Genomic DNA, 23,131 nt, shown 5'->3' with positions numbered 1-23,131 from the left:
TTGTGTTGTTTCCAGGTCTTTGTTCTGGCAAATGCCTCTTTTCCTTCGCTCGCTTTTGAGTAAACTTGCCCTTTATCTTCCATTTTTCATTTCCAACAGGTCGATGGTGTTCTTCAATCTCTCCAACCTTACGTTTCCTAGAAAATGACGGAGAATAATTCCATATTTTAATATTAAAAATAATTCATGAATGCTGTTGCACTTGAGAATAATAAGCAGATAAATATATAAACACAACAAAGAAGGATAACAAAATAAGCAGATAAATAAATAAGCGCAATAAATAAAAATAACTAAGACATACATAGAAACTGTACAATAATACAAAAAATTCCACCTGAGATACACCACTTCTTGCCTAATCCCTATCCCACCTAAGGCCTTTTTTTCTACCCTTTTCTGGGTAATTCACATTGTGGATCGTAGGGTACTGAATAATTCACATTTATACAATAAACTGTTGTCTGACATCTCCTATTGATTGAAATCTGGCCTTATGAACAAAACTGCAGGTTTAACAATCTGAGCAGATGCTCATTTCATCCAAAGCTCTAGCAATCTCCAGCTTAACTATGTCTACCGGCTTATCCTCCCCTCCTTTAGCCTGATTGTCTTTTTCTATCCCCTCTCCAGCAATAACACATTCCTGGAATCTATAGCAGGTTATGAGATGATCATTCGTCAAACCAGCAGCTTGCATAAAAGAATACACCGCCGTGGGGCCCACCCCTCGAAATCCTCTTCTTACTAGATCCTTGCTTATCACATCTGCTTTAGAGGTCTTCACTGGCACCTGGCGAGGATACCGGAACCTGTTAACTATAGGTTTCTGATTCATAAAGCTCCATATATACTTGTCAAATGATCCAAACTCTTCAATTATCTGCATCATCACACGAAGAAAAGATTCAGGACCGCTGATAATTGTAATAAGAGCCAGGACTTTCCTTCCCCCATTCCATCTCACATGCTCAAATCAAAAGATATTTGAGTAAAGGAGATAGCATAGAGGACTTGTTTAGCTCAACTTACGAACTTCATTACTTCCACTGTTCCACACACCAAAATATCATTCTATATGGTTAGCTATAGACTACAAATAATAGCATGCTAGAATTGAATACGATATGGAGCTTTTTCACATGATTGATTATAAAGGTATCACAATCCAAAATTGATCTCGCAGTAGCGCAAGCACACAGAATGCAGAAAATAGAAAAGTGACGAACTAATATTCATCAAATGCACTTAAACTCCTCGCCCAAAGACAGCATATGTTACTGTCTTCAGCGGCAGGTTGTTCTTGCACCTCATCCACAATATCTATGATCTTTCAACCTTAAGCTCAATCATAACCAGAAATCAGGGAATTGATGGATTAAGACACTCGGGGAAAGGCGTCACAAGCCAACAAGAGCTCCACAATGAGACAATGGATGCTAAAATAGGAAAGCAAGTCTATACTGACAATAGACGTGAGACTCTTTTGCACCATAATCAAACTAGTCTTGTATGCACGTGATGCGTACGAAAATAAATAGAAAGCAAATTGGATTACTACATAGTACAACTAATAACCTCAAATGATACCAAGTAGTTCTTAAGAAAATTTTGACATCATTTGTATTTAGCAAACATTATATAATCACGTGCACATGTAGCGAAATCCATTGATTAAGTAATGTTTGCATCATTTTTAAAATTAATTAAATATGATTATTGAGTGAGGCTATTTTAGTCTTTTTTACATGGACACCAAACTCCCCAAGAGTTGGATAACATATAGAGATGTCAAATTTAATGCAACTTCGTTGAGTATACCTAAGCAAAATTACGAGAATATCATCAGATTAAACAGATATCTGAATGGAGAGAACCAAAAAAAAGTATATATTCCCAAAAGTCCTTTAAAATCCCTTGCATTTGGTGGATATTTTGACTGGAGTGCTACAGTCGACATCCAGCACGTGATGGAAGATGGATCTTTCGGTTTTGTAGAAACAAACTCGTCAAATTTCCTTCAAAAAATAATTGATTACAGATATGAAAGGAAGCAGAAAAGGAACCTATCTTCAAACAGGAAATCAGAGCTGCGTTTCTCCTTTGAAATTCCAATCATTGAGTTCTGGCAAACACATAAAACCTGCTAATTCTAAGAGAGTAAATTGCTTATAGAATAATCCCATACTTTTGCAGCCAAAATTCCAGAACCTTTAAAGAGTAAAGTTCATCTTCCACAAGTAACAATTAGATTCTTCAACATAGAAAGGCCAATCTTAGGTTTTGACTCACTAGCAACCTCAAAGCGAAATCCATGAACACTTGTGTGTTACTTTGCCCATCACTTATATAATGCAATCCCTACGGATAATTAAACTTCTGGGCCCAAAGGTTTTAACAAAAGTCTAACCAGCAAGCATGCTCGTTAAAAAAAATTAAATTCTTCTCTTTGCATCTCATCCAAGTACTTTTCCATCTTATTGTATTTATATATGCTTATCCTGCGGCCGACCACCCACCCCCCCCCCCAACATGGTGGAAACATTTCATCCTGAAAGGCCCATATTCACCAAACCTATATATATACCGCTAAAATCTCTGCCTCTTAGACAAGTAAAGAAGAGTATTTGGTGTGATAACAAGAAATTCTGTGGGTACAGTTAAAATTCAAATGACAAGCTTCCTTACGGGGCTGATACTAGATCAACATATAAAATATTTGTACTTCAGTAAGCCTTCTTCATCAGTTTGCTTCCTTATTTGGTAGTTTAAACTTCTGATTCAAGTAAACCCCACATCATGAGAACCACATTCTTGAACAAGTAATCTAGTAGGTGCGGTTAATATTATCAATTATATATGCAATGCAAACGAAAAGAAACAAGCTCGTGCATCAACTAAGTACGAGTCCAGTGTACCTTACACACTTGACGTGCATTTTCGACAATGTTGCGCAGTTTCATTTCAGATAGTAGGGTGATGCCAAGATTTCCTGGTCCACTAATCTTCTTGTCATTTATTTTAGAGACGGATACTGGATCGAAATGCAAGAAAACTTCCCTGATATAAGAATGCAATAAAGTTTAATCAGCAAAGAAGTTGTGTAAACTCAATGGGGTATTATATACCTATGGCTATATCACCACGAGGAAGGGATACTACCCATACCTGAAGATACTTCTTTTACTCAGTATTGTTGGCCACGTTAATTCAGCTAAAGCAACAGAGAGGCTGAGCAGTTCAAACAGTTTGCTACAGAATAAAGAAAGTTAAATAAGATGCTGAAATTCACAAGGTGAGGAGACTTGAGAAAGACAAACTCCCTCATAACATACCAGTCATCATGAACTGGAACTCCCCATTCTTCATCGTGAAAAGCAGCATAAGATGGATCTTCTTCAGAAAAGGATATCGAGTTAGAATATCAACAAGATATATAACACCAACAAAAGTAGCATAAACTCATGAAACACAGCAAGCATCATGATAGACTAATCTCTTTTTCCATGTGCATGCAAGAGACTCCCCAACAACAAGAAGTTGTAGATCCCTTCTTAGATGTGTTGTGCCTAATAGATTTGCTTGAACATAGATTGTATGTAGAGTCAAGCAATTACAGACCCCAAAGAGGAGATAAGTATAAAAACATTAACGAAAAATATTCATTTAAATATGATAACATTTTTTCTTCTTTGGGCTTTCTCAAAAGCAAGCAAAAAAAAGCTCTCTGGCATGAGATTTCCCTGTTTCCGAAACATTTCCGGGTACCCCAGCCATTTCCGTGCTAATAAAGCCTTAAAATCTAGGTTTCCCCATATACATTTCCAAAATCTTGGCCATTTCCATACTACATAGCTCAAAACAAAAGCATGCTCCTCTTGTAGTCAATTATCACCTATCTCAACCTGCTTGTTTTGTATAATATTTGTTTTAGAGAACCTGCATTTCATGACTGAAGTTCATTTCTCTTCTCCTGATTGTTAGGTGTCTCAAGTTCAACTGTTGATGCTTAACTACTCAATTGTAGCTAAAACTTGATCTCTAATCCCACTAGACTAAAAGTACAAGTGATTGCCACAGAAAGAAAAAAAAATTGTCTTGTGTTTGAGAACAATAATAGCAAATAATCAAAGAGCCTATTAGTCATGATGTGATCCTCAATTTTCAGAAAACTTAAGCTACTAATTTATTTGCTTCTATATTTAGCAATAGCTGAAAAGAGATATATTTTTAAACTAGAAATATATCCCTACCAAGGCAATCCTGAGATGATAAAAGAGCCTATTATAGATAGACCATGATGAATGAGACAAAAGGATATATTAGAGATGGACTCATATAACCCGCAAATCGCAATAGTTCCAGAAGCTTTCATTTACCACCTATGACCCTAGGATATGTTTATAAATGGTCTTATAAAACCCTACAACGCACTTCTAGATGTAGTCTACTCGGGCGCGAGAATGTCCCAAAAGCGCGTATTATAGCCTTGAAAAGTGTTAAATTAGGAACTCTTATTGACCCATCATTATTAATCATCGAGAAACTTCCCAAGGATTCTAAGATACCTTGGAATAAGGTGATTCGGAGCCTCTACATTGATTGAAATGTAGTTTAAGGTTGTTTCACGTCTTTCATAGTTTGCTCTTTTCCTTCATTGTAACTTCACTTTAGTTAGTTAGCCCTTCCACCTTAAATAGCTTGCTTGGCCCCTCAAACATTGGTGGTGTCTTTCATAGTAATCATTGTGTATCAATTATCGAACATTGCTATAATCCAACAGTATTCCAACCTCAATTACTTCAAAAGTCCCTTGACACCATATTATGACTCTAGGATGCTTTCAAATGGCGAATTACGAACCTACGATGTTGAGAATGTCTTCAAAACATGTATTATATTCTTCAAAATCAGCTAATTTTAAACGTTTTTGGATCCAATGCGATAATTATCCGAAACCTTCCCACAGACCTCGAGATGCCGAGAGATAACTCTTGGGTAGTTGAGACCCTCTACGCTGACTTACATAGGTTATTTTATGGGAAGGGGAGGACGAATTAAAGTGACATAAGGAAGAATCTATAGATCGTGGAATGTAATTAAGTCTTTGCAAAGAATTAGCACACCAATTAGTAGGAATTGTATTTCAAGGAGTTCCTCTCGTTGGCTTTACGTTACGTACCCTTGGGGAAGAAAGCCCCTACTCTAGGATAGTATTCAAGCAGCAAGCACAAGCACGAGCATGATAGCTTTGCGGCGTTGCACGCTTGCGCCACTGTCTTTCAACAAAATACGTTTACCAATTGAGCGAATCGACAGGAAATCCTCTTACATGAACCATTAACTATTAGACCCACTTCTAAGTGGTGTAAAGCCAGTTCTTCAATGTTATTCCCATGATGAGGATTGCATCCGGTATTTTCCTATAGACTTCAGGTCCTCTATGCCAAAAGGCTATACATGCAGGCCGCACACAGCACAACACCAGATTTTCCAACTATTCTTGCCATGATCTCATAGGGAACGTTGGCTACTACTCATCCCCTGCATGAAAGAAATCTCCAATAGCATCCACCTCCCTCCCAGCTCTCTCTCTAATTCCAACTTAAGTGCACTCTAATATTGTCCATACTCGTCTGCATTGTCTAAAGGAAGTTCCAATCACTATAAATCCTAAATAGGAACTTATAAATGCCTTGATCGAAGTCAACACCTCTACAATCTTGATCATCCCTCTTTAGGGAGAATGACTTATTTCAAGGCCATCATATTGACATACTTAAATCCCATAAACCACCATGACATTTTATAAAGAATCAAAGGCCAAAAGTAGTAATAGCTATTGCTAGCATGACATGAACTCAAAACATAATGCTCAAGACACAAGTTGGAAGACTAGGAAATACAACAAAGACAGTATAGAGCAATATAAGTAGAACAATTTAGTAAGCACGAATACAGTCAAACATTAGCTGAACAGATAGGATAATTGTCCATCAAATAAAGGATCATACCAGTATTAGGCGTAACCCAGGCACACCTTTTGTTGAAAGAAGATGGATGATCAACAACATCGAGCTTCGTAGTAACACCAACACCAACCCCAAACTTCCTCCTGATCCTAGGAACGCTACTCCGATTGATCTTACCAGTAGACGCCCGACTGTGAGAAGAATCTGAAGATGCATCCGAGGAACACGAAGCATTGAGTGATGAATTACCCCGCAATAGCTGATTACCGTGCCTTAGAATGGATGGAGCACTAAGATTTCTCATTTTGGAATCGATCTGAGGATGAGGTTGAGGTTGAGGCTTCTTGGTGGTGGGTTTTCGAGGTTCAACAACGATCCTAGCTTTGTTTCCGGCAGGAACAAGCACTGGTCTGTCTGAAGAATCCATCCTCGACAAATGAATCTGGTTATAATTTCAAAAGTAGACGCACATTGTTGAGAAATTAGGGTTTATGGTTAGGGGTTTTGAGGAGGGGAAAGAGAAGATAGAAACCCTAGAAAAGAAGAGAGAAGGAGGTACATTGTATAATTTAGGACTCAGGAGTGAGTCAGGTAATGGTTGACTCAGCTACTGGCCTGCCATTGTAGGAACAGAAACAAGAAGAGAAGGAAGGTTTTAAGCTTTTAGGCTTTAGCAAGCAAACTATGGATTCTTCTGGCGAGAGAGAGGAGAGAGAAAGTGTGTTGGTAGCTTGTTGCAGGCTGCTATGGTCTGGATCGAGTTTACCCATTCAAAACGTGCCACTTACACTTACATAGTCATATACTCATATTCATACATAATAATGACTCAAGTCTCAACATTTAAGGACTCGTTCGATATCATTGTAGTTTGCAATTTTTTAAATTTTTTCATATCTAAAAGACGTATGATATATATTTTATAAATGGGCAAAAAGTGATTAGGCTTGTTAGAAATATGATGATTTTGAAAACAGATAAATAAAAGTGAAAATTACTTTTTTTTTGGTTTCCTGTTTTTAATTTTAGTTTTTAAAAAAAATTGAAAACTGAAAACGAAAAACGATAACGAAGAGACTCAGTTTTTCTTGTTTTCATTTGGGGACTTTCCGACTCTTTTTCACTTGTACCTTTTGATAGGGGGTAATTGGAAATTATGAGGGGTCTTGCCTATAAATTCGAATTGGATTGATATGTACGAGGTTCCGATCTGATTAGGACGTCTTCTTTTTAACTTAAAAGAAAAAAAAAAAAAATAGAAATCATAAGGATAAATGGTTGGTATAAGAAAATAGCTCACGCAAGGATTGAAAGTCCTTAGTGAGCCATGAACTCAATTATGTAATACTAAGTTAAATTAACATTTTTGGTTTATTGAAGGTTTGGCTCTTCCTCTCATTTCCCAAATTTATTATTAATGTTAATTTATCAAATATATATAAATCTCTTGATTTCTTTGTCCTTAAATATATAATAATGATACTAATCAAATCTGGCTTATATTTGATCTTTAGAATGATAAAATCACTGTGATACATAGTTGTTTAAATAAATATTAATGCAAACTATTCTATTTCTCCCAAATTTAATGACCCCATTACCCAATATCTAATATGTTCACTACCAAATATTCAATTTTGTCCTCCAAAAAAAAATCAATTTTGTCAACATCACTACCATTATAATATGACTAGTCATTCTCATGAACAATTCTTGACATGATTCAAAGTGAATTCTCTCTCTTAAGTCAACTATTTTTTGTCATTTTACAGCAAGAATACCTCAATAATGCATTCCATATGTAGAAGGATGAAAATTATGTTACTCACCATTTTTGTAGGTTGGTGTCATTTAGAGTGTAAGAATGTTGGATAAAGGTTTTTCGAATTACTTTTGGACAATTTGTTCATTAAGGGCCTGTTCTCTTCGGCATAAAACAGCTGAACTGAACTGAACTGAATTGAACTGAACTGATCTGAACTGAACTGATCTGAACTGAACTAAATTGAACTGAACTGAAATGAAATGAATAGTGATATGTGAGTGTAAAAGTATTGTCAAGAGCTGAACTGAACTGAACTGAACTGGTCTGAACTGAACTGAACTGAATTGGTCTGAACTGAACTGAACTGATCTGAACTGAACTGAATTGAACTGACTGAACTGAATTGAACTGAACTGAACTGAACTGAATTGAACTGAACTGAACTGAAAATAAGCTGGAAAGAACAGGCCCTAAGTAATGCAGTTTCTTTTTTCTCCAAATGAAAAATGTATAATATGGTATATATAGATTCGATTTTCTAATTGCGAGATTATCTCAATAACAGTATGACAACACACTGAATTTTTTAGTCTTCAACACTATCATACAACACATTATGTGATAGTGTTGAAGACTAGAAAATTTGAGATTCGATCTCATGTTCCAGGAAAGCTAGTTGTCATTTGTAAAATGATTATTTTCTTGTTAAAAGTCTCATGAGCATTACACACTTATAAGCTATAATTATTCATCAACGATAGACTAACTTTGACAAACATATTTACGTAACTAATTTAAACATGTTTACGTTACTAAAATTAAGCGGATAATATTTCCTTACAGTATTTGTTAAATCACCCCAGTATATTTAAATCTCATTATACTAATTCTTCAAATATCCTATAACCTCTAAAAACTATTAAATTTATAACGCTTAATTTCATATACAACAATCTACATGTGTAATTTGTTATATATGTGGACTGTGGTACATGTCCAAAGACATGCCTCCTTAAAGCATTACTTTCTTGTAGGTCGTAGATAACATCAATCTTTGTTTGATTGTCATCAAGTCAACCAAATAGAAACAAAAACTTTACAACGAAAATGATAAAAAAAGGAAGAATAAATAAAGATGAAAAGAAGAGAAACGGATATAAGATCATATTACCAAAAGTTACAACGGTAGGCCCATTTTAGGCCCGAACTAGAGTACCCCATCTAGCCTTAGATAATGGGCGAAAATACTAAAAAAAAAAAAAGTAAAAAAGCAATTAGGCGCCCTTAAGTTTACCGTTAGATTGAAGATCCTAAACTTTTACACAAAATTCGACCGTTGGTGTGGCTCCCCACTTCCATCTAAATACCGCCACTTCACTCCTCCTCGTTACTCCATCTTCATCTTCATCGCTGAATTCCTCACTGAGAGAGAGAGAGAACGCAGGAGAGAGAAACTGACAATCTAACTAACCAACAATGGCTGCAAGACCTCTTCTTCAAGACCAACCCAGAAGAGGTATATCTTTTTCTATTTTCTTTTGTTTCATTCATCGATTTCATTCTTTACATCATTCATGGGTATAACAAACAATCTCTTTATTTTTCTTTTTTGGATGCGTGAATAAATAAATAAAATCAATGTCTTCATGTTTGTATAACTTTCTCTTCTTTTCCATTTGATTGGTTTTCTGCTTTGATTTCTTTCTGAAAGTAATCTAATTCTAAAGCAAATGTGATTGTTATATTGTCATGGAAAAAAAACATGATATTTGTTTAATGTGGAACTAAAAACATCTTTAGGGAGCGTTTGGTTCATATAGTGGTATGGGTTTGGAATCAGGAATAAAATCAAGACGGTATAAGTTTAGAACTTGATACGTATGTGTTTGGTTTTATTTGGGTATGAAATTTTTTCGGTTTCTTTTTTGATTCACCTGCCTGTAAAAGAAAAGATTTTGGAATGTACCCACTTCATTGATATTAAGTTTCCTTCAGTTAATGTTGTGGGGGGTATGTTTGATTCTTGTACATTGAGAAAGATCTAAAATGAAAAAGTTTGGGGTGTGTGAAAATAAAAGTAGGTGGAGTTCAGCAGAAGAATGGTGAAGGAGATAGAAAGAACAGGACAGCTTTAGGAGACATAGGAAACGTAGTGACTGCTAGAGGAGGCAATGGCATTGCGAAACCGCAGGCGGGTAACCGCCCTCTCACTAGGAGTTTCTGTGCTCAGCTTGTAGCTAATGCACAAGTAGCTGCTCAGAAAAACCAGGTACTGTTTTATTGCTTTGTTTTTTAGTAGTAATTTGGATTCAATTTTTAGTTAATAAGCATATACTAATAAAATTTTAGACTACTTTGCAGAAACAAGGAGTACAAGTTGTGGATGTTAATGTTGCTGGGGCAAGGAAAACAGTAGCAGGTGTTCAGAAAAAGTTGCAAGAAAAGAATTCTAAACATGGCAAAGTAGAGTTAAAACCAACATCTAAGAAGAAGAAATCCCCAACACTCACTGCTTTCCTCACTGCTCATAGCAAGGTATATAATCTTAAGTAACTTTGATCTAACTGTGTTGTAATTGCATCAATCTGTTCTAAATAAGTGAAGTATTATATTTCAGGAAGCCTGTGGACTGACTAAGAAACCTCAAGAGCTAATTGTGAACATTGATGAGGGGAGCATAGAAGATGAACTGGCAGTTGTTGAGTATGTTGAAGACATCTACAAATTCTATGAGATCGCTGAGGAGGAAAGCCGAGTGCGCGATTACATGAATTCGCAATCGCAGCCAGATATCAATGAGAAAATGAGGTCTATTCTTGTAGATTGGTTGATTGAAGTGCATTACAAGTTTGAATTGAGGCAAGAAACTCTCTACCTTACCATCAACATCATCGACCGCTTCCTTTCTATCAAAGTTGTCCCTAGGAAAGAGCTTCAGTTGGTGGGCATTGCTTCAATGCTTATAGCTTGCAAGTATGAAGAAATTTGGGCACCCGAGGTACTTAACTACTCTACTAGAACTCTAGAAGTAGGGCTTGTTCTCTTCGGCATAAAATAGCTGAACTGAATTGAACTGAAAATAAGCTGGGGAGAACAGGCCCGTAGTAGCCTTCTTTTTTCTTCTAAACAGTTGATGCTAATTTTTTGTGGGATCTTGCTGCAGGTTAATGATTTTGTTCAGATATCAGACAAGGCTTATGTCAGAGAACAAGTTTTGGCTATGGAGAAAGCAATACTAGGGAGCCTAGAATGGTATCTCACGGTACCTACACCATATATGTTCTTAACTAGATTCATCAAAGCTTCTTCTGCTCCATCTGATTCTGAGGTAAAATACATATATGTTCTCATGAGAATTGAGCTTTTCTACTTGAAGATTATACAATTTCCCCTTTTTTACTGATTGGTTTTAAATAATGGCAGATGGAGAACATGGTATATTTCTTTGCTGAACTTGGGATAATGAATTATTCTACCACAATCAAGTACCCTCCCTCACTTCTGGCAGCGTCGAGCGTATACGCTGCCCGCTGTACACTAAACAACAGTCCCTCTTGGACAGAAACTCTCCAGCACTACACTGGCTACTCTGAAAACCAGATCAAGTATGAAATGTTCCCAAATGCAGCATAATGTACAACAATCATGCAAGTTATATATAGTTGTATTAACAGATTTTTATGTGCAGGGAATGTGCTAGGCTGTTGGTAAGTTTTCATATGGCGGCGCCTGAAAGCAAGCTGAGGGCAGTCTACAAGAAGTTCTCGAAACCAGATAATGGCATGGTCGCCCTTCGTTCTCCTGCCAAAAGCCTTTTGGCCTCAACTTGATGAGATATTTTTACCAGAGTTCATTGAAAGACAGCACTAGTAGTTTTTTTGTCATTAAGTTTCTACCATCATTTCTATGATGGCTGCTATTCTTTGATTGATTATTGAGATATGTAACCAAATTTTATTATATGTAACCTTTGGTATAGTAATGAAGAAATTTTCATTCACATCATTTCCTGTTGTTAAGATTGACTCTTTGTTCTTCCTTCCATTATATCAAATGATGCTAGTTTCTTAAGATAAAAAAAGATGAATAGCCCCCCTATTTCTGGATCCATATCAAATCAATAACTCGACCACTACCGCCTATAGGTGGTTTTAAACAAGTTTCCTTTGATGTGGATACCTGAACTCGTAATAATCTATCTTCGGGGGAATATGAATTCTTTTGCCATCTAAGGCGTTAATTTACCTACCAAAATATCACTTGTTTCTACCCAAGATCGATATTCTAGAAGTGGATACAATTGATGCAATCTGCAAAATGAGGGAGCCAAAAACTTTATGAGTGCTTCTGCCTTCTGGAGTTGGGACAAGAATTTTTCAGAAACAGCTCATGAAATTCCTTCATGTTACAGGTATCATCTCGAAAGAATGGTGATAAAGAGATATCGCGATTCAGTTTCTCCTGAGACATGTCTATCCCTGATACCTTTTCTTTCCATTGAATTTCTTCAAAAAGCCTCAGGCACCTCTTCGATTCAATGGTGTTTATCCTTATACCGGAAACAATGGTGTTTATTCTTATAAGTCGTATGTTGTAATTTACATGGGATTTTCTACAAATTTGCCAAGTATATCTTGTATCTTTGAAAGGAAAACATGTAAGTTCTATGTATAATGTATGCTGGCAGATATTGATATTGAAGATGTAAAAGATGCACTAAAAATAATTGTACATTCTGACATTTGAGTGAGATACCAAAAATAACTAGTATCTTACATGGTAACTAAAGCTAACAGATACGAAAGAGATTAAAAAATAACAGAATAAGCAGCGAAAAGCTGATACTTGATAAGCTTTATAACTTTCATTTGAATGAAATTAGTGAATATGAAGTTCAACTGAGTGGTTTGGCACGAGTAGTAGGATCTTCATTGGATTCAACATAAATCATGAACACATAGCCAAGGCACCAGAGGAGAATATACTGGAACGGAACCCATGAAAGACATGCCAAAAGACTCAAAATGCTTCCAACATACTGTGGATCTTTGACGTATCCAAATGGAAATTCTGTAACCCAAGGAATGTTCTTTCCAAATCGAACACCATAATAAGTCCCAGCTTCACCCAGTAATTGATATACCCTGTAATACCAATCATAATATCAATCAATATTTGAACACCATAAAAAAGAAATTACTTTATGTTTTTTCTCTATCATATAATACAATTAACCTAGAAATTAAAGTTTGAGAGTAATTCACAAACAACTAAGTTCAACTACAGCTACTTAAGTTTAGGAGTTAATTAATTGGCACCAAAACTGCATGAGTATGAATAGTTGTGCACCAAGAATATAAAAAGCAAAAAAAGTTTGACACGAATAAGCCCAATTTTCACCCGTCTTTTAAAAATAATCCCAACTTTGGATTATCTTAGGATAATTCCAATTCCCAACTTTAGAGAATACCTTTTCAAACTAATTCGAACTACTAATTCTCTATATATTATAGACCTAGAACGGATTAGTCTGGGTAACAAAAGTAATACTTTGGTTTATTTTGAGAAGATTCTCTCAAAATTAGGTTTATTCAAAAATAATTCTGAGTTGGGATTATTTGTGTCAATTTTTTCAAAAAAAAAAACAAACAAAAATAGAATTGAAAGAAAAAACAATAGTATTAGTATAGTGAAAACACCAAGAATATGCTAGCTTGCATAAAACTCCTATACTAATTACGGGCGTTACTCCAATACCTTCATTTACTTCAAAAAAGAGTGTCTTGTGGTATCCAATACGACACTTTACTTAGATAAATACTTCATTTTTTACTAAAAACTTAACTTTTTTCTACAAAATAAGCGAGGCGGATACTTGAACACCCATATCCAAGTAGACACACAATCCGCGTATAAGTAACATATCTAATTACTATGGTTGAGTTAAAGCATAGAAATAGAATTCGGAAACGAAGAGAATGAGTAGGAAATAAACAAAGATCCGAAAGAGAAGGGTACAAAACAATACCTGAAGTTGAGGAACTGACCAGCAAGGAAGAGAGGCCAAAAGTAGAGAGGAGGCCATTGCCAAGAGATAGAAGAGACGGAGAAAAGAGAAAGAAATTGAATAAGTTTCAGAAGATGGGAGACATAAGCCATTAACTTAGATGGCTCATTGTTTTTCCCGCATAGATCTACCCATGTTTGAGGATGATTCCATAACCAATAGTAGAATGGGAATGGCGCTATCACTCCTATTCCTTCCAACACTCCCATCTTTACACTTCTTCTTTGATTGATTTTGATTTTTTATTTTTTACTTTTTATCTTTGATTTTGATTTCCTCAATCATACTAGGGATTATTCATTAGGGACATTTGTATGGCCTATGGGTAATATGGGCCTTCATTCCCATCGCACATATCACTAATGGGCCACCTAGTCCTTTCCTTCTCTGCCCATCTTTACATAGACACATCAAGTACTATTTATATCATTTAGAGATCTTTATATCCCTCCCCACGAACCGTGAAAATGGGTAACAGATCAGTATGGGCAAAAATTTTCAGCCCGTGAACCAGCCCACTCAAATCATGAATATTACGGTTCGATTCTGGACTGTGAAATTTTAGTCCGACCCACTAGGGCCCACAGACTAGCCTACCCAGCCCACACGAGTGGGCAGTGGCCATCTCTATGATATTCTATTGCCACCTTATTCTGCTCCGAGCGCATGTTCTAGAGGTTGGGCCTCCCCAAAAAAGTATTCCCCACACATACACATATATATATAAGGTAACGAAAAATCTTGACAAGTTGGAAGAATAGAAGGGATCCAAACGTGTTAAGGTGAAAATCGATCACAAAACCTTTTGAAATTAGAAAAAGAGGGAAAACCTAACCACTAAGTTGTCACTCACTTTTACAAATTCATTGAGTTGTAATCACCTATCAACATCTCATTTTGATTTCTTATTGATGCTGAATCTTTTGTGACTTTAATAAAGTTGACCATCTAATGAATGGAAGTTTAATTCCAAAACCATGATTTAACAACTTGCTATTCATATTCATCCGTTTCAAGGCCCAAAAATAGATTGCTTACACTTTAAATACTTCACTACAATCCAAATTGTAATTTATTTTTGGTGCTAGAGAGTCGCTAAAACGGATGATGAAAATCGATCTCAAAATTCTTTAAAATCGGGAGGAAAACTCTAATCAATTGAAATTTTCCTCATTCTCACAATCCTAATTGTAAATATGCCAACAATAACTAGACGGAAGCCCCAACATCCTAGTTAATTATTATTCATACATGCGGATTGTTCCTACAAAACTATAACATCCGCTAGCTTGTTCATATACAAATTCTAGAATGAATTAAACAAACAATTAAGTAATAATGAACTCACAGATTTGCATGGATAATGAGTTGTAACCAGTATTTTTAATTAGTGAGAATCATGCATCCACCTTTAATTATTGAATAAATAATTTGTAGCCCCTCCTCACAATTACAAATCACTTCATGAAGTTAAAAATGGTAACTTACAATTTTTCTTATTTGAAAAAAGGACTATATGACAACAAAGGCAAAGTATATAATAATAGTATCTTCCATCGGTTTTTACCTTTGGAAAGCCCCCACCTTTGTTTTTTTATTTGTTTTTAGGTTTCCAATAACGATTTCTCCCTCGAAAGAAAGGGTTTTCGATCTCCTTCGTAAGAAAAGGTTTTTCGATCTCCTTCGAAATACAAGGTTTTTCGACCTCCTTCGAAAGACAGGTTTTTCTCCTCTTTTAGAAGGGGAATTTCTACATGTTACAATCCGGGATACTAGATCTAATGGATTGTCGTGAAATTATTTTGTTGGTGAAGAATTATGTGGGATCACAAAGGTTATCAATTTTTCGAATACGGTCAGATGAATCCGACGGAAATCATCCTCACGGCTACAAGGGATCGTTAGATTGTCTCTCCAACAAGGCTGTATTTTCCAGCGATATAAGCGGGAGATGTTCCACATTGCAAGATTTGTTTGACGATCGTAGTTTTTATGAAGGAAATTTTTGTTTGATTCAACTTATGTATTTGTTTGATTCGATTGCTTATGTAGATGTCGCATGACTTTTTATTAATGAATTAATTTTACTATTCAACAAATATATATAATAATAGTATAAAATATAAATCTTGTTGTTCCTTCATAGTTCATATCTTCTTCTTATTTCACTTCAAATGCATTATGTATATTCTTATAGACACTCGATTATTCAGGTCATTTGTGACTAATCGTATATCATACACTCTTATCATTTGTGACTAATAATAAACTCTATATCGAACACTTGTGAATTTACTTTATTGTCTTTACATACTTGTGTTAAAGTGAGAGTAGATATCCAGTTCCCTCCACTTCCTTTCAATTGTTACACTTTAACCTTTAATATCGTTGATTATATATTTGTAAAATTATAAAAATGATATTTAAAATTATACTCCATAATGAGATGAATCAAATAAGATTTTGAACCATTGTTTCTTTTTCTTGTATAAATCATAAACACTGATCAAAATGTTATATGTAAACTAGTTTCAATAGATAATGTATAATAATTATAATAAAACAAAGGGAGTAAACATGGTTGTTATCTAAGACTCTTTTCAAGAAATCCATCAATCTCCCAAATCTAAAGTTCCTTTCTATGAAAAATCACCTTTATGTAAACAACCCCGGCCCAAAGGAGAAAATCTGAAGTGGGTCATGTGAATTGTGCACTATATTTTCCACCGTCTTGGCGTCTTCCACTTCGAGGATAAAATTGCATCTGATAATGGTGAGACAAAATGTTACATCAAATGTTATTGTGGTTCTTCTCTTTATTAAATGTTACATCAAAATGTTATTGTGGTCCAATTTCTTCTCTTTATTAAACTTTTGTACACAGCAGACATTTGTGGCTGAAGTTACTAGTGCCATGAATTTCTGCTCCTTTTGTGTGACATCAAAATAATTTATTGTTCATGTTGTCTTGTTAACGGGCCGGGTTTGATTGATGTGTTTAACCTTGTAATTGTAACTCAATATAGCAAAGAACCTTGAAACCAACAGAAATAGAAAGTTCTTTGTAAATGCATTCGTATAAATATGACTAGTTATTAGGCTCGCGATATGTTTCGATAAAAAAAAAATTATTTAGTGATATAATATTTTATGATAATAACACTAAATACAATTTAGTCTAATGGTTAAGACTTTAGTGTATGTACTTGAGGTCTGTAATTTCTATAAAAAAATTTATACATGAATTACATGAACTAAAACTCCCTAAAAAGAGCGTCATGTGGCACAGTTTTTTGTTTATGCACGTCTTTTAATATATTTATTATATATATAGATAACAAAAAAAAAATATCTAGAGATTTTTAGGAAACAGAGGGAATACAAAGTAATAATATATTTTATAAAAGATCAAATATTGTAAATCAGATCAAATCAGAAAAAATAAATTCAAATTATATCAAATAAGTTCAAATCAAAAAATTTCAGGTGAACTAAACATAACCTAGATCTATAATCCTAATTCTAAATGAAGGAGATACACACTCCTAGAGTCCTAGTAGGCTTAAGATTTATATTGATTCAATTATATGAAATGTTGATAAGGGTATTAGGAGTACAAAGAAAGCTAAAGCATTATTATTGTTTACACTCAAATCCAAATTAGCATAATCATTTCGAGAGATACCTAAAAAAAAGTGCGGGTCCCTCTGAAAATTAAGTATGTCAGTCCCAAGGACAAAAGTACATTCCATTATTTCCTCATACCCATACGTGGCTTTCTTTTAAGCGTAAGCATGCATTATCCAACTCTCATATGGCAATTGGCAAAGGAAATAATGTAATTTGGAAGGGTTTTGTTTGTGATGCATGTATAGGGTAAATGTAATTTGAAATTGGATCACAAATTATATTAAATAATATTTTAGAGCTCGTTCGTTATTATTTTTTATTTTCAGTTTTCAGTTTTTTTAAAAACTAAAAACAGGAAACCAAAAAAAGAAAGTGGTTTTCATGTTCCTAATAAATTTGACTAATTTTTTATTCATTATAAGATATATATCGTATGACTTTGAAAATCAAAAAACCAAAAACAGGACACCACAGTAATACCAAACGAGAGTTTTCCAAACTTCATTCTAGAATTGAAACCTTATATGATATGTCTAGAATTTATTACTTGTTTTATTTTAGTTTTATGATATACAGATTCCTTCTCGTATTAAAATAATTTCAATTCCGCTATTATATTTGATATCAATTATTAAAGAATCCGACAATGGTCTAAGATATTTTAATACTATATTCAAATTTGACAATGACCAATTATATCTTTCATCTTTCCATAAATATTAGATATATATATATGCAAAAAAGAAACTAGAAGTTGTGTGTATGTTTACTTCAGTAATGGTGCTTAAAGCTAGAGGTTTTGTTGGATGGGGAAGATTATGGTGGGATAATTACATCACATGGCAATCTTTGGTGTTAATTAATCAATTTAAACACTTGGTGGCATGAATGCATGATTCTATCCACCTGCACCAATAATTAGACGAAAGAATGCAATTTACTTTGTATCGATCGATAACCGCTCCTTTAATACTAATAATGCAGACAAGCAGCCGCCATTGATTTTTTAATCTTAACACTTTAGTATATTTATAAGATCATGTACTCAATAAGTTACTCCCTCCGTCTCATAATATAGTGCTTGTTTCTTTTTTCACGGTCTCCAAAACGTAACTTTGACCTTTAATATCTTCAATTTTTTATCAATAAAAAATATAAAAAGTTGATATTATGAAACTACACATTGAGACGAATCTAACAATCCTACATGAATATGTTTTTTTATATATACAAATGAGAATATTCGGTGAAAGATTTTAAAGTTTGACCACCAAAAATGAAATAGGCACTATATTATGGGACGGAGGGAGTAGTAAAAATAATCGTGTTTAATAATTTTACTTAATTTCTAAAGTAAATTTCAGAAAGTGCTCTATATTTACATATCTAACGGTAGACACTTAAATGGGACATATCATATATGGCCACAAGTACGTGGATAACCATATGCATGCGCACATTCTTTGGCTGGATGCTTCGACTATCTTTCTAGTTATATACTTGGAAATGTAACTTGTACAAGTCTTTAAATATGGCCTTATTTTGGATGTTATATAATCTTTTCGATCAAGTGAGATTCAACTGTTGTTTTGGATGATTTGTTTTTTTTTAAAAAAAAATACTTTAATTTACATAGTTTTAAATGCAACGTAAAATCACTTCTTTCGAAGATGGAAAGGACAAGAACGAAGGATCGAAGCAAGGAGAGTTCGATGTGACTAAAGTGATTTTGATAGAGATGAAGATGAACAAAATAGTTTTTCTATTTTTAGGGTACTTTTGTCATTATAAGTTTGCATCCTACTTCAACTAGTAGATTTAGCAACTCTCATGACATAAACAATAGTTTGAAGATTACTTTAAGGTATAAGATATGCACAAATTAAACTTAATTGCATTTTCGATTAATAGATTTTTTTTTTTAAAAAAATTAGAACTTAGCTTTGAGATCAAGTTCGCTCAAGTTTGAGTCGTTTCCAAAGCATAGGACTTGTTTGATTGAAATTTGAAAATGTTGAGATACCATTGAGTAGTGAGTTCCTTCACCAAGCAATTAAAAATAACTTATTTGCCTTGTTTGGTAAAAAGGGGTTTGGAGCTAAATTAATTAGAGTATGAGCTTATACTAGAGGTGACTAGGCAATCCTCTAATTTGATATTTGGTTAAAAAATATTTTAATTAGCTTATTAGGTCCAAAAAGCTACTTTTGAAAATTTTGAAGGAGGAGTTTTTTGACATTAGAGATTTAGGAATGAGTTGACCAATTACAGTTATGTCCTAAAATTGTTTAAAATTACATCAATGAGTAATATAATGTACAACAATATATTATGCACATGTCCTTATTAGTCATTTTACACAACAATGTAGCAATAATCTATCAGCTACTTATCAGACACCTTTATAAAAAAAACTAATACAATCAGCTAATTAAATCAGCTAATACAATAAGCTAACAACTATCAGAGTATCAATTATTATAATAAACTAACCGCTAACAACTATTTGCTAATTGTCAAACAAAGCATGGTAAGATGATTGATGAGCAAGTTGCAAGCTATACAATCAAATAATTGACTTTTAGATAAAGAAAAGATTTAGAGATGGAGTACTTGTTTTTACTAAGATATGTACATGATCAACCGCCACCAATTGGAATCTTATTTTTGCGTTGATCAATGATCATTGCATCTTATATTATTCTATATTTCTATATAGCCTATAATAAAATCGTATCTCTATATTCACTTAACTATATATGCCTATGTGGCTTAAATGTTATAATTAATCTAATCACATATGGTACCACATTGCCACATTGGAGATACCAGTATTCTGGCTAAGTCGCTAGGATGTCTGACATTCTGTATTTTGTGAATTGATCCTCCATATCTTTTTTTTTAATGGTATCAGTCCACCTTATGTTTATTAATTTTTCACGACCATAAAGATGCTTATCACTTTAACAATGGCGGTGACTCGTGCCTTTTTTTTAAATAATTCATTAATCATATATTTATGAATAACTTAGAACTAATAAATTTTGTGCTTTTCTTCTATAAAAACAAGGATTTTTGCACGCGATGCGTGCTTGATTTTTTTCGAAACAGAAACTCGATTTTCTTCGGCATAAGAGTCAAAATTTGAACATTAGACATACGAATTATAATTGTTTTTAGTTGCAAAATTTGATTGGTTTAGTTTTTGTCACTTAAGTCTCTCACCATTCTTTTTTTTTTTTTTTTTTACTTTTCAAAGTTAAATTCTATGAACAAAAGAAATTTTATTGAATTTATTTATGATTTCTAATATTATAATTTTTTAGTTGATTTTTGAATTAAGTACGATACAATACTTCATAAATTGTAAAGAAAGTGGACACTTTGATTTTAAGTCAATTTTTTCATAGGTTGTAGTTTGTAAGTGAAGTTGTAATTTAGAAATAAAAGGGGGGCAAAATAGGCATTTCAAAAGAGGACACCATTGCTCACCCCTTCCCTTATATAATAGAGATATGAATACGTTAACTTACATTGCTTATTGCTAGTTAAGAGAGGGTAGTTGTAAACATCGAGAATCTTTATAGTAGATCTGGGTGTACCATGCTCATGGTACACCCAAGGCTATTTTCAGCAAAATGAGCAAATGAGTAAATGAGCAAATGAGCAAATGATTAAAATGAACAAATGTAGAAAAATGAGCAAGCAATTCTACTCATTTAAGAAAATGAGCACACTTTTACCCAAACGAGCAAACTTTGTCATTTGCTCATCATCTTCTTCCTCAATTTCAGATCTAGAAATTTCTTTTTTTTTTCGCGAATTTTAGATCTCCATTGTTGTGTTTGGAAGGAAGGAGGAGAGAGAGAACTATTGAAACAACAACACCAAATCAATTGAACAAATGAGCAACAATGAGCAAAAAAACAAGAACAACACAAATCAACAATGAAAAATTGAACAAATCGACGAATTTTCAACTTGTTTCCTTTTGTTTCGCGAATTTCAGATATGTCGACTTTCAGATCGTGGAATTCCAGTCGCCTCATCATCATCATCTCGCGAATTTCAGATCATGGAAGTTTTGATTTCTATGTTTCCGGCGAGAAAGAAGAGAGAGAAAGAATTGAGAGAAATGAGCCCTGAAACAACAACGACAAAAATGACGAAGACTTGAACGGTCACTACCGTCGTCACACACCCCGTCGGAAATGAGCAGTGGCAGGCCCGACAGCATCTCCGGAAAAAATGGCAGTGAAAACACGCGGGAGATGAAGAGGAGAGAGAGTACGTGGAATTACAAACGTGCCCCTGAAATTGTAATCTATTACAAAAATACCTGGGTGTACCATGCTCATGGTACACCCGGGTATACCATGAGTGCTCTCGTAAACATCATAATCTCATAATTTCTATAATAGTCTTGAATGTATGCAATTAATTGGGTCCAATTTAGATTAAACTAATTCAGGCCACATTTAGCAAACGAGCAAGTCAAGTTGCTTTAGACCTCGTTCTTTTAGATGTAGAGAATCTTAACTTAACTAAATTGAATGGAACGAAACTGAATTGTAGAGAGAGACTAAATTGAACTGAAAACTTTCAATAATCTTCTTAAAAATTATATGATATAAAGTGGATTTTGTTAAGATTATATATTAACTCTGAAGATTTTAAATTACCATATTCAAATTTAGGACCTGCTAGACACAAGTTTTTGAAGTAGCTTTTAGGGCCTGTACTCTTCAACTTATTTTCAGTTCAGTTCAGTTTTGGACAATACTTTTACTCTCACATATCACTAATCATTTCAGTTCAGTTCAGTTCAGTTCAATTCAGTTCAATTCAGTTTAGCTGTTTTATGCCGAAAAGAACATACCCTTAGTATATTGATTGATTAAGAAAAATAGTAGTGTTTGGTTAGGTAGTGGTATAAGTAGCTTTTAGTGGTAAAACTAGTGTTTTAGTAGTGTTTGTCAAAAGCTATATTTTGTAGCTTTTGGGATAGCGTTTAGTTGTGTATAATTTATATATACTTCATCTGTTCTAAAATAAATGAAACACTTACCATTTCAGGTTGTTTTATAATAAATGAAACATTTCTTCTCATCAGTCATCACATGTGTCCCTCTTTTTCTTTCTCTCTATCTCTCTATCTCTCTCCTCTCCTAACCCTCGTGCCAAGGCCACATATTTTATTTAAAACAAAACGAAGGAAGTATTAAAGTTTTCCTTGAGTTTTTTACTAGTTATTTGAAAACAACTACTAGTTGCTCACCCTGCACATGGCCTTAGCGACCTCTGAATAGAAGGTCAATATTAACGTAAAATTAACAAATTTGAGCCTAAATAACATTTTCCATCTCACTCTAACCCACCACTATCTCTAGACATCTCGCACCGACCTAGTCGTCCCTTTTTTTCTCTTTCTTTTGCTTCCCTTTGAATCTTGAATTATAACATGAAATTTTTTAATAAATAATTTGACAGTCTCGCTCAATGGATTTAAAGTAGTCACTAATGAATTAAAATATTCATTAAATGTATTAAAAAAAGTGATTATTAAATGAATTATATGATTAATAACTAGATAACTAGTAACATAATGATAACTAGTCACTATATTCGAAAAAGTATCCGTTCTCTTGTAATGTTAAATTTTGATCTGTCTATTTTAAAATTAAATATAAGACAACA

At 34.0% G+C, this 23,131-nt stretch overlaps 3 protein-coding genes across 7 annotated transcripts; 1 reads left to right on the top strand and 2 right to left on the bottom strand.

Annotated features, from left to right (window-relative positions):
• Positions 1 to 247: 247 nt before the first annotated feature.
• On the bottom strand, positions 248 to 6,757 carry LOC104904875 (uncharacterized). Of its 2 annotated transcripts, none has more exons than XM_010693282.4 (5): positions 6,015 to 6,757; positions 3,336 to 3,396; positions 3,169 to 3,252; positions 2,919 to 3,060; positions 248 to 883 (listed from the first exon to the last, which is right to left on the bottom strand). In XM_010693282.4, exons 1-5 carry the CDS (start codon positions 6,397 to 6,399, stop codon positions 515 to 517), a joined length of 1,041 nt encoding a protein of 346 aa, XP_010691584.1. In that variant the 5' UTR covers positions 6,400 to 6,757; the 3' UTR covers positions 248 to 514. The 2 variants fall into 2 exon arrangements, with proteins under 2 accessions (XP_010691584.1, XP_010691585.1); XM_010693283.4 differs by having other exon boundaries at positions 3,336 to 3,393.
• A 2,133-nt stretch (positions 6,758 to 8,890) lies between these two features.
• Positions 8,891 to 11,742, top strand: LOC104904874 (G2/mitotic-specific cyclin S13-7). Of its 4 annotated transcripts, none has more exons than XM_057392049.1 (7): positions 8,891 to 9,253; positions 9,819 to 10,006; positions 10,087 to 10,272; positions 10,355 to 10,735; positions 10,901 to 11,065; positions 11,161 to 11,342; positions 11,426 to 11,742. In XM_057392049.1, the coding sequence occupies exons 1-7, from the start codon at positions 9,214 to 9,216 to the stop codon at positions 11,565 to 11,567; spliced, it is 1,284 nt and encodes a 427-aa protein (XP_057248032.1). In that variant the 5' UTR covers positions 8,891 to 9,213; the 3' UTR covers positions 11,568 to 11,742. The 4 variants fall into 4 exon arrangements, with proteins under 4 accessions (XP_057248032.1, XP_019107055.1, XP_057248031.1 ...); XM_019251510.3 differs by having other exon boundaries at positions 8,893 to 9,253; positions 10,099 to 10,272; XM_057392048.1 differs by having other exon boundaries at positions 8,893 to 9,253; positions 9,816 to 10,006.
• Positions 11,743 to 12,433: 691 nt separating this feature from the next.
• On the bottom strand, positions 12,434 to 14,101 carry LOC104904873 (phosphatidyl-N-methylethanolamine N-methyltransferase). Its single transcript, XM_010693280.4, has 2 exons — positions 13,766 to 14,101; positions 12,434 to 12,881 (listed from the first exon to the last, which is right to left on the bottom strand). Exons 1-2 carry the CDS (start codon positions 14,011 to 14,013, stop codon positions 12,632 to 12,634), a joined length of 498 nt encoding a protein of 165 aa, XP_010691582.1. The 5' UTR covers positions 14,014 to 14,101; the 3' UTR covers positions 12,434 to 12,631.
• Positions 14,102 to 23,131: the final 9,030 nt, after the last annotated feature.

This window comes from Beta vulgaris, chromosome 9, assembly GCF_026745355.1.
Source record: "Beta vulgaris subsp. vulgaris cultivar EL10 chromosome 9, EL10.2, whole genome shotgun sequence".
Classification (NCBI taxonomy): domain Eukaryota; kingdom Viridiplantae; phylum Streptophyta; class Magnoliopsida; order Caryophyllales; family Amaranthaceae; genus Beta; species Beta vulgaris.
This window is presented reverse-complemented; position numbering and strand designations above follow the sequence as displayed.